Raw genomic sequence first — 11,237 nt, forward strand, 5'->3', positions numbered from 1 at the left:
ATGCATGTGTATGTGTACATGTTCATTTTCATGTACACATACACATCCATATTCATGTACCTCTACATGCACATGGTCATATTTATGTCCCTGTATGCTATGTATGTATTGATATTCATAAACATTTGGATTAATTTTCATTTCTAGAGATCTCAACACATGGGCTTTGGGGGGCACATTCCAGATTCAAACCATAAACCCCAAGGCCAGCGATGCATGAGTCATTCCACTCCCACCCCCAACACAAAGGGGGAGGGCGTCTACACTCTTCAAGTCTAGGCAGAGGGTCTCAGTGGAGCAGGAAGAACTCAGAGACTCCGGGTTCTCAGTCAACCACTGCACTACTTCACCCCTGCAGCCTCTGGTGCTCCAGCAGCATCCTCTAAAACCCAAGCATTGAGGTCAAGTGAAATGAAAATGGCCAACGGCAGCACCTCTGTCCTGACGCGGTGTCCTGGCTTGCTGAGGTGCTCTATCACAGAACTACCTTTGTCCTCATAGTGATGGTTAATTTTTAAAAATACAACAGTTAAGATATATCAGGGTCAAAAGCGCTTGCATTCTAAACCATAAAGGCATTCTGTACTCTGAATCAACAGGGCATAGAAGTTGATTCTATACTCTGATATACACTCACCCGAATGCCTGACTTTTTAGGCCCGTTCTTGTGGGTGATTTAGCCATGAGAAAAGAAACAAACCATGAGATTTTTTGTGGTAATGTAGTAATTGATATGGGAGTTGGGTTTTTGTTGTTTGTTGTTGTTGTTGTTCTGGTTTTTTGTTTTTTGTTTTTTTGTTTTTTTGTCTGTTGCAGAATTTCTACCTAAAGACGGAGGGCCTCAAGTTAAAAAGTGACCGTGGTGCTTCTATCAGTATCAACTTACACAGAATCCCTGTTCCCCTTCCCCACTACACACACACACACACACACACACACACACACACACACACACACACCAACCTCCATTCTGCTCTCTGTCTCTCTGAATTCGGCTGCTCATTTCCATCAACTTTTAACTAGGCAGCAAGAAATACCATTAACACGCTTAGAACTACTCTGTAACAAAAATAGCACCACCAGAAGTTCTGCTTGTTTACATCAAGCATCTTTCCTTTTGCATATGTCATAAAGAAATGTGCCCATGTGTGTTGCTTTCCTAGGGCTCCGGCATGTCACAGACGACCAGAAGACATACAAGAATCCCAGCCTGCGGGCCCAAGGACAAGTGCGATCTCCAACCAAATCCCACACTCCAAGTCCCACATCTCCCAAATCCTCTTCTCCCCAGAAACATGCTCCAGTGTTCGAGTTGGAAGGAAAGAAGTGGAGGGTGGTGAGTGAAGACCTTTGACCTGTGTTCTTCACACACTTTGATGAATGCACCATCCATTTTCCTGGGTCTTGAGAAAGGACGCTGGCTGGAGGAGGCACTGTGCATTTCCAAATGCTTCCATAAATTTTTTCTGACTCTCATGCATTATTTTCTTCAACATTTTTAAAGTTGTTTTTGATTGTGGTAATATACACATAACATAAAATTTACGCGTGAACCATTTTAAGGGTACATTTCAGTGGCATTATTAAGGGCAGTGACGTTGCTGTGCACCATTACCACCATCCAACCATGGAACTCCATGGAACTCTCTGCATCTTGCAGAACTAAAACCCTGAGCCCAGCATATGATGCTCCCCTAGCCTCCTGCCCGCAGCCCCTGGTGACCACCTTCTCCTTTCTGTCTTTGTGAATTTGACTACTCATTTCCATGAGCTTCCAACCAGGCAGTGAGAAACCACAATAGCTTGTGGCCTGGGGAAGGTGTGCCCCGATCTGATCTGCGTCGTGTTGGTGCCCCTGATGGAGGCCCTGATACAGCCATACACTACCGCTGCCACCCCCACCTTCAGGGCTAACGCTGTGAGCAGGACAAGGACATTTTGGAAGTGGGGAAAGCTAGTGTCCTCTATATTCCAGAGAGCATCCCAGAAGCATAAGGTCCAAATCCCTGGAAAGGTTGTCATGGCCTGAAAACACAGTGGAGCTGGACCGCTGTTGTGTCCTTCAGCAGCTCCTCTGCCAGTCTCCTACGTGGCACAGTGGATTCTGCTGCAGGATCAAGGCCTTGGCATCAGTGTCTCCACAGCTCTCACACCCTTGCTTCAGCCCCGCCCACTCACCAGGGAGCCAGTACCCGATGCTTGCACATTGACCCTGACCCCCTTCTAGGTAGTTCCATCCATTTTTGTCATTACGATGACAAGGTAAGGCCTGGGCAGACACGGATCTGAACGAAGAGCACCCTGAAAAGCTATCATCCCAGCTGCATGGTGACTTCAGTGCCCGGTGGACTCGTTTATCTGTATATCCTCGAACTTAATATTTGTGTCTGTTTTAATTTTAGGAGTATCAAGAGGACAGGAATGACCTCGTGATTTCAGAGACTGAACTGAAACAAGTGGCTTACGTTTTCAAATGTGACAAATCGACACTCCAGATAAATGGGAAAATAAATTCCATTACCATTGGTAGGGCCAAGGGGCGGCTCTGTGGTTCCTCTGGTGGGTTGTGTTCAGGCAAAGCTGTGAGTATTTAGTGGGCTTTTCCCCCTCTAGATAACTGTAAGAAGTTTGGCCTGGTGTTTGACAATGTGGTGGGGATCGTGGAAGTGATCAACTCCAAGGACATTCAGATCCAGGTAAGCAGCCCTTCCAGCCCTGCTCCACCCTGGCCGTGGCCTCACATGCACCGCCCACTCTGCCTGCAGGGGGACCCTCACTCCTCCAGGTCCGCCCAGAAAACTCCTGCTCCTGATCTTTCCAAACATAGCTCTGTCATTGCCTCTTCTGGCTCATCCTGTCTTTCTTCTGAGCATTCACTCCCCCTTCTCCGCCTCTAACACATCCCTCTACTGGTTTACTGTCTATTTCAAGGACAACTAACTAATCTTTACAGCTCCAGAGATTTGCACAGGACCTGCACACAGTAGTTGTCTAATAAATAAATGTTTGGTGGATTGGAATGGATCGATTACTGTGTGTGTAAAAATACTAAGCAGATTTCTCGGCGTAGCACCATCATCCCCGGGAAAATTAAGGCACTCTTCCCCAACCCAACTGGGAAAATTGGTCTTAGAAGAAAAATTCTTCTTAAGAGTTAGTGAGGTAATCAGAATAACACCTGGGAAGTCAAATTGAAACTGAATTTTCAAAAATAGAAGAAAACCTGTAGTCGTCTAGTAATTTTGCTTTAGCCAAATGAGATTTAACAATACACCAAAATCTAGAGGGTGTCTCACATCTTTGGCCAACTGTGACTTCTGTCTTTCGCTACATTTTTCCCTGTTGTTAATTATCCTTCGCCACCTGATGCTTCCCAAGAATGTTTGTTCAAATTAGATTGTGACTGCACAAATCTTTTTGCTTTCCTGACACTTTTTTCTTTTTCTTTCTTTTTTTAAAAAATAGCACTGAGAATTAAACCAGGGGTGCTCTAACGTTGAGCCACATCCTCGGCTCTTTTTTGTTTTCTTTTGAGCCAGGGTCTCACCTCAAAATTGAATCCTCCTGCCTCAGCCTCCCAAGTTGCTGGTCACCACTGAAACCTTTAATTAGAGTCCCCTGTGTGCACCTTTACATTTCACTGATGGTAATTTTAGAAGTTAGTTCTGCCTGTGTCTGTCAAATGGAAATAATCCTGACTGGGCATCAGGACACCTGGGCACTAATGCCAGCTCTGGAGCTATAGCTGATAATATTAGGAAAAAGTCAGAGAAGCTATACTACATTCTGTCAGCAAAGTAAGGGTATCTTGAAAAATGCTACAGCAAAAATTTAAAACTTTAGAATTGCCATTAAAGTCAGAAAAATAAGAAAATTCCTTCCATCATTGCTTCTAGTGATGTATTAAAGGTACAATCTGTGCAATAAGATGAGAAAAATAATTGAGGGATATAAAACTGGAAAAGGAAGAACAAAGATGTCCTTATTTGCCAACAAAATGATTGCCTTGGGCTGGGGTTGTAGCTCAGTGGTAGAGCTCTTGCCTAGCATGTATGAGGCACTGGGTCTAATTCTAAGCACCACGTATAAATAAATAAAATTAAGTCCCATTGACAACTAAGAAAAAATATTTTTAAAAATATGATTGCCTTTACATAAAATCCAAGAGAGTTAACAAACTATGAAACTGAAGAAACATTCAGCAAGATGGTTGGATACAACATCAGCATGCAAAAATCAACAACCTATCTTTATACTACAAATAAGTCTTAGAAAATGTATACAAAATAATATTTAAAATCACAACCAAACTGTAGGGTGCTTAGGGAAAAAATAACAACCAAAATGGAAGGTATTCATAAAGAACACAAAAGAGATGTAAATAAATGGACAGAAAGACGTCAGTATCAGTGGTCTCCATTTATTTAACCCATAAGTTCAGTGAAACTCAACTCAAACATATCAACAGGATTTTTGATGAAAAATGGCCTTAAAATCCATTTGGAAAACTAGTGGAAAAGTATAGCTAAAACGATTTGAAAGCAAATGAACAAGCTGAATGGACTTGCACACCAGATATTGAGTCATTGAAAATGTTATAGTGTGGGAAGTATAGAAAAAGACTCACAAACAGCCTGGCAAGCCCTGAAATAGATAGATACATTAATAGAAGTGTGTGTTTAGGACAATTGATTATCTATTTGGGAAAAAATATATACTGAATTCTCATCATACATAAAAGTAAAGTTTTAATTATGAAAAGAAATACTTGAACTCTGAGAATAACATGCAGAACGTCTTGGTGACCTTAAAGAAAGAAAGAAACTAATTGGATCAAGAAGCACAAACCATAAAGAGAAGAACCAATTAATCTAAAATTAGTAAATATCATTAAAATTAAAATGGGGGGAAGAGAACTCCCCATGATGTTCAACCGTAGAATGGGAAGTTATACTCCATGCACGCATAATATGTCAAAATACATTCTCCTATCATGTATATAAAAAGAACAAATAAAAAATAAATATAAAATTATAGTTCAACAAGTAGACCTGATATACAAAGCTGAAAAACAACCATAAATTTGGGGAAATCTTTGCAGATAAACAAAAAGGATTTATGTCCAGAATATATAAAGAATGGACCATGAATCAATAAGAAAAAAAACCTAACAATCTAATAGGAAAATGGGCAAAGATTATTAAAGCAACTCAGAGAAGGAAAACAGAATTGGTTGATACATATGAGTATACATACATGTAGATATACGTGGATATCTATGTGTATAGAAACATACGTATACATACCTATACCAATAGGTAGGTGTATATGTAAGTGAATACATATATATGCATAGGCATAGGTGTATGTAAAGTTAATAATTAGAAATAGATTTTCACACAGTTTTGGATTCAGAATGCCCTTTGCAGGGTGCCTTGAACTGAATCTCATACTCTAAGAACTTCGAGTTGAGGATTGCCTGTATGTTAAGAGAAGTGGAACTTGAGAACCCTGGTGCATCCGTGTTGGGGGAGTGATTCTGTTGCACTCACTGCTGAGCAAACTGGCCCCATCTCATGAAGTCACATCATACTGTGTGACTAATTTGCTCTTAGGAATAAACACTAAAGAAGCACTCGTACATATGCCAAGGAGACTCGAAACGTATTTGATGCCGTGTCATTCAGAATGCCAGTAAAAACAACCAGTTTAAATGTCCACCAACTGGCAAGTGAATACATCCTCCTCACAGAACACTGCACGTTAGTGAAAATGAAGGCTCCGCAGCTGCGTGTATAAAACGGTATTGAGCAATGAAGGCGTTACAGAGTGGCAGACGTTGTGCAATGTACCTATTTATAAAAAGATTGAAGACCTGCAAACAATACCACATAGTAAATGTACTTCTGAGAACTCAGGGTAGCCATGCCAATCGCTTTAACCAACAGACAGACCTGGTGAACAATAGACAGACTTGGTGAATCAGAAGCACAAAATCCAGAAGAGTAGTTACAGAGGAAGGAGAGATCAGTGAGGTGGTATATGTTATGAAGGGGCTTCAACAATACTAGAAAATTTTAGTCTCTTAAAAAAATAGGAAATAAGCCAAAATGAATCACTCGGATGAAGCTATTGGTAGCATATACACATTGCTGTATTTGTTGTATTATTCTTTATATATTTTTTCTATTTTTGAAATATATTGTAATATTTTTAAGGATAAGCCATGTTTTCTTGTATCAGAATGATAGAAATTCAGCAGTGCAATTCAAAGAAAAACATTTAGTGAATACTTTTTGAACTTTGGCATGTTCAAACCAAGGGAATGTCATTACCTATTTAAAGCACTTAAAAGGGCCTGCACACAATAGAAACAGAAAACCGATTAGTGGTGGCCTGGGGTGGGGGTGGGGGTGGGGATGGATTGTGAGTGGCCATTAGGGATATTTTGAGGATGATGGAAATGTTCTAAAACTGGGTTGTAGTGATGATTGCACAAGTCTGTGAATTTATTAAATATAACGGAGTTGTACACTCAAGATGGGTGAATTTATGTTTGCAGGTTTTCCTTCAATAATGCTATTAAAAGATTGAAAGGAATAACCAGGTCAGGACTGAAGTTCACAGGATCTGACCTGTCATCCTACTTTTGGCAAACATCATAGTAAAATACACAAATTATGGGAAAAGAGAGAGACCCAAGAAGTCAATGGGGATGTTAAAAATTTTATGGAGAAACATGTTTGTGAAAAACTACATGAGACTAAAAGAGGAACTTAGAGGTAGAGCAGGAGTAGCCGCCTGCGCAAGCTCACATGCCACCTGTCACTCAGCAGAGGAGCTTTTTGGCCCAACTCTCCTGATAAGAAACACTCTCTGTTCCTAAAGTATTCAGAGACTACCAGGGAAAGCCATGTTTATAATGTATTCAAATACGTCATTGACCAAAATGCTGTGGAAATTGCCGTTCTTAACATAACAGGGCTATTTTTAATTTTTGCTATTGCCTTTTCCAGTACCCAGGACACTTCAGGATTTTGGCATACTCTAGCAACGTATAAATACGTTCTAAGAGACAGTGACAAGACATCCCTTTGCTCTGCTTGCCTAGTATTCACACAGCTTTGGTCAGAATGTAAATGCTCTACATCATTATAAAATAAGCAAATCTCGATATTATCAAAACATAGCTGCTGACACATTTTTTAAATACACATATGTATTATTATTCTTTTATTTGTGGCTGAGCCCTGTACTTACCTGACCTTGAACTACCTCTGCCTTTACTTTAGCACTGAGGTTCAATTCCAACTCAGTGTTCAGTTTCTATGCAGAGAAGAGAGAAAACAGAGAAGTAGGGCGATCTGACCAGACGCCCCCCAAGGAATTCTTTACATCACCTGCACCATCAACAGGACTTGCTGCTTTGGTTTGCAATCTAGCCTTTTCTTCAAGGTGAAAGAGGAGATGTCTTTATCACTTTAATTACCATTACAAGAAGGAAAATCATAGTGTCTTTGGGGGCATTCTGCTCCTGTGCAATTTGGGGTGATTTCTGAAAACTGTTCAAAGAGAAACTTAAAACTGATCAGAATTTTTACAGCATTTAGTATTTGTAAACAACACCAGGAATTGCCCTCTCTTGTGCACAGTCCTGTTTATCCGTATAATGAGTATCCTGAGCTAAGCCTCCAGTTTTGGCTCCTAAAATAAATACACTTCTAAGAACTCATCTCATATAAACTTTGCATTCATCCACTGAGATTTTTATCCACCAAAAGTACTTACATGAAAAGAATTGTAGTGTTTCTTACTTATTCTTAATTTAGGAACAATCTACTCAGTTTCTGCTCAAGAATAATCCTATTCTTACACATCAGTATTAGTACTTGTTTAAATCCCAGTTTCTAGATATTTGTCAAAACTAAAATTTTTAGCAAATAAAGCAAATGCATCTTGTTTCTTTTATCATGAAATCAAATATATGGTTCAGATCCACTTACAGGTGCTGCAAGACTTTTTCTAAACATTTAGCTGCTGTTTCCAAATTAATCCCTTAATTTTATCTTGGGAAAGAGGCCCAGAGGTTTGAGAATCCCCTTGTGTGGTCTTTTCATTGTATCCCCAAATGACACCTCCCTATTCACCCTGGAGCCCATTAACCAGTCTCCCTAGCTTCCACCTGGCACTTCCTAACGTTTGGCTAAGCCCAAGCTAAGGCCAAGAAGAATCTAGATGGATTTATTGGGGAACACTGTCATTTCTGTCGGTTTGCTTTGACCCTAGATTTCCCCCCACCTCATTTCAGGTAATGGGGAGAGTGCCAACAATTTCCATTAACAAGACAGAAGGCTGCCACGTGTACCTCAGTGAGGACGCCTTGGACTGTGAGCTGGTGAGCGCCAAGTCTTCCGAAATGAATGTCCTTGTCCCTCAGGATGGTGATTATGTAAGTACTTCCCAGGCAGCTGTCATTATTAAAATTCTTAGAGATTGATTAGACAACAGACCACCAGCGTGGAGCTCCATCACAGGTGGGAACAAGTTCAGGGAGTTGCCTTCCACCACTCTTGCCCAGCTCCTGGGCTCTGCCCACTGCCCGTTCCCACAGCAGGCCACTGATCGCTACGATAATTGGCCAGCTGCTACGGAATAGCGCAGCATGCATCTGAATTCATATTGGGTGGGGCTAAATATTTTTCCTGAGCTCTGATGGAGGGGAACAGGAAAGAAGAAGGCTTTGCGGGGGATGGGAAGGAGGAAAGGGGACAGTTAAGTAGAACTGTTTGTGAAGGTTTGCTCAAGTCAGAGATCCTCCACTTACCATAAGAATCAGTGAGAAGCTTGGTGAGATGGGCTGGCATGTCGCTCAATGGCAAAGTGTCTGTCTTGCACTCACAAAGCCAATTCCAAAAAAAGACAAAAAATAAAATAAAGAAGAAGAAGAAGAAATGGCCAGACTCAAACCCTATACCTAGAGGTGGGATTGGGGAGGCTCCAGATGGAGCCTCTGGGCGTCTGGATTGCTAATTGCATCCCAGGTGATTCTAATGCCATCGGGCCACCCAGTGGCCCTTCTGAGAAACACAAGCTTAAGTGATTTTGCCAGCATTTCTTTTCTTTGCTCCTTCCTTCCAATAGCATCTAAAAGAAGCATGCAGGTATTCTCATCCATAGAAAAGGGAATTTAAGTGAATAAATAACATTTCTGGATAATGGAGTATCATGGATCTGCTAGTTGTCATTACTTAGAAGTAGGAGAATAAATAGAGATCATTCCCTCTGGGTCTAAGCAGGGGACTAGTGAATCAGGAAAGAATGGAAGAAAAGGTAATTTAGCAGGCACACCTTAGGAAGAGGGGCCACCTGAGCTGAAAGGTCAGTCTCCAGCTGTCTACACGGCAGTCAGAGACAGGTTGACCTCCATGGACAGACGTGGCTGCAGCCCACTGCTCCTTTCCCCACTGCCAAGTTCTTCGGCTCCACAGGCCACATACCATATAGAGCAGCCTAGAATTCATCCTTTCAGTTTACAACACAAAACCACAAGCATCAGAGGGTGCTTCACCACTCCGCATGTGGACACCCAGCCCTGAGCAAGAGAAGAGTCCCTTCTTGGGCTCTCACCCTAAAAAGTATGGAAGAGCTCAAGGCAATACCGAAGAGCCTCAGAGTAGGAGAATTCTCCAGAACTGAAGAGACATAAATCATATGATCCCTGGCCTTCGCAGCTGTTTAAGCAGAAGGCTCAGCTGCATGGGAACTGGACCTGCTAAGGAAAGCAGCGTGGTTGGCTGAGCTCTGCAGACTCATTAAGCTGGACTCTCTGGGCATGCCACCCAGCATCTGTGGTGTTAAAGCTTTCCAGGTGGTTCCAGTATGGGGCTGAGATTAAGATCCGCTGGCCTAAAGAGTGACTACAAGCAGTGCCTGAGTTTTTATGCTGGAACTGTAGTCCTGCCTGTGCAGGTGAATTACCCTGAGTCTTCAGTCCTTGACCCCCTTCATACATTTTTAAGTTGGAGGTAATGGGAACCATCCTGAGGGCCCACCATGGTCATTACCATGCAGAGATGGATGGTGGGATGGTTCATCCTGAAGGAAATCAGCCTCCCAGAGCAAATCCATCATCACGTTACTATCTTCTCTCTGCCAACAGAGAGTTTAGAACACCTATAGGACAAAGCTTCATTTATGCATCAAAAAGAGCTCCAGAAGTGATATGAGGTACAACACACACAGACACACCCACAGGGACACATTGGGTTTTGAAGACTTAAAGGTTTCCCATTTCAGATTTCACTCAAGGAGAATTCATTGCTCTAATAAATAATTCGCTTCTTTCAAAAGAAACAGTTGGATCCTCCATCTAGGAAGATAGGGGTCATGTGTGTTCCAGTGAAACGTCACATCTCATGAGCAGAGACATTAGCTTATCCCGCATGTGGGGTTTCAGACTGCTTGGCACATGCAGGAAGTTCAGGGAGGCTCCAGGAGTCAGGGCCAAGGGGGCCGCTCAACAACAAAAATATCATTTTTGAACTGAAAAATTATTCTAAGAGAGTAAAATTCTAATTGTTTAAATACTGGATGAATTCTGGATATTAAGAATATTTTTTATTCCACTTTGATTTTTCCCCTTGGTCCCTTTCCATCTTCCTCTTAAATGTCTGGAGAATCACTGGGGAAGGAGAGTCCTTTTTAGACTAGTCTGTGCTTCTTTGTGTGGTTGTATAGGTGGAGGTGGGGGACAGGTGTGTATGGAGTGTGTGTTTTCCACTGGAAAGAGTACAATGGCAGGATGACAAATGTTTACACAAGCTTACACACATTTTTTGCAGTTTCTCAAAGAGCAGACAGGTGATAACTGGAATAAATTCCACTCGCTGCGGCTGGGGCCATAAGCCTTGAGGGCGTGCTGGAAATTTGATTCTCATTTCCCTCTCCAATCTCCTGAATCAGAGTCTGCATGTTAATAAGACACCACCCCGATGTGGTAGAGAGGAGTGGATTAGAGACTGCCTTGGGCTGGGGTGGTAGCCCAGTGGTAGAGTACCTGCCCAGCATGTGTGAGGCACTGGGTTTAATCCTCAGCACATAGTAAAATAAATAAAAACAAAGAGAAAGACTTCATTGGTGTGGATTCTGGCTATCTGCTCTGTGGCCACCCCCCATCTTGGGCCAGCTGCTTCCCCTCAGGCCTCTGCTTTCTGTAGATAGCATCACATAACCCCTAG

General features: G+C 42.0%; 1 protein-coding gene across 1 annotated transcript in view; it reads left to right on the forward strand.

The window, feature by feature from the left end:
• Nucleotides 1-11,237, forward strand: part of Cap2 (cyclase associated actin cytoskeleton regulatory protein 2) — a 127,818-nt gene that overhangs the window by 114,878 nt on the left and 1,703 nt on the right. Inside the window, exons 9-12 of the mRNA XM_078020577.1 lie at nucleotides 1,164-1,336; nucleotides 2,403-2,526; nucleotides 2,614-2,696; nucleotides 8,309-8,449. Of these exons, the coding sequence (XP_077876703.1) occupies nucleotides 1,164-1,336; nucleotides 2,403-2,526; nucleotides 2,614-2,696; nucleotides 8,309-8,449 (521 nt within the window). The remainder of the gene's footprint in view (nucleotides 1-1,163; nucleotides 1,337-2,402; nucleotides 2,527-2,613; nucleotides 2,697-8,308; nucleotides 8,450-11,237) is intronic.

Source organism: Ictidomys tridecemlineatus, chromosome 8 (genome assembly GCF_052094955.1).
Source record: "Ictidomys tridecemlineatus isolate mIctTri1 chromosome 8, mIctTri1.hap1, whole genome shotgun sequence".
NCBI classification, from domain to species: domain Eukaryota; kingdom Metazoa; phylum Chordata; class Mammalia; order Rodentia; family Sciuridae; genus Ictidomys; species Ictidomys tridecemlineatus.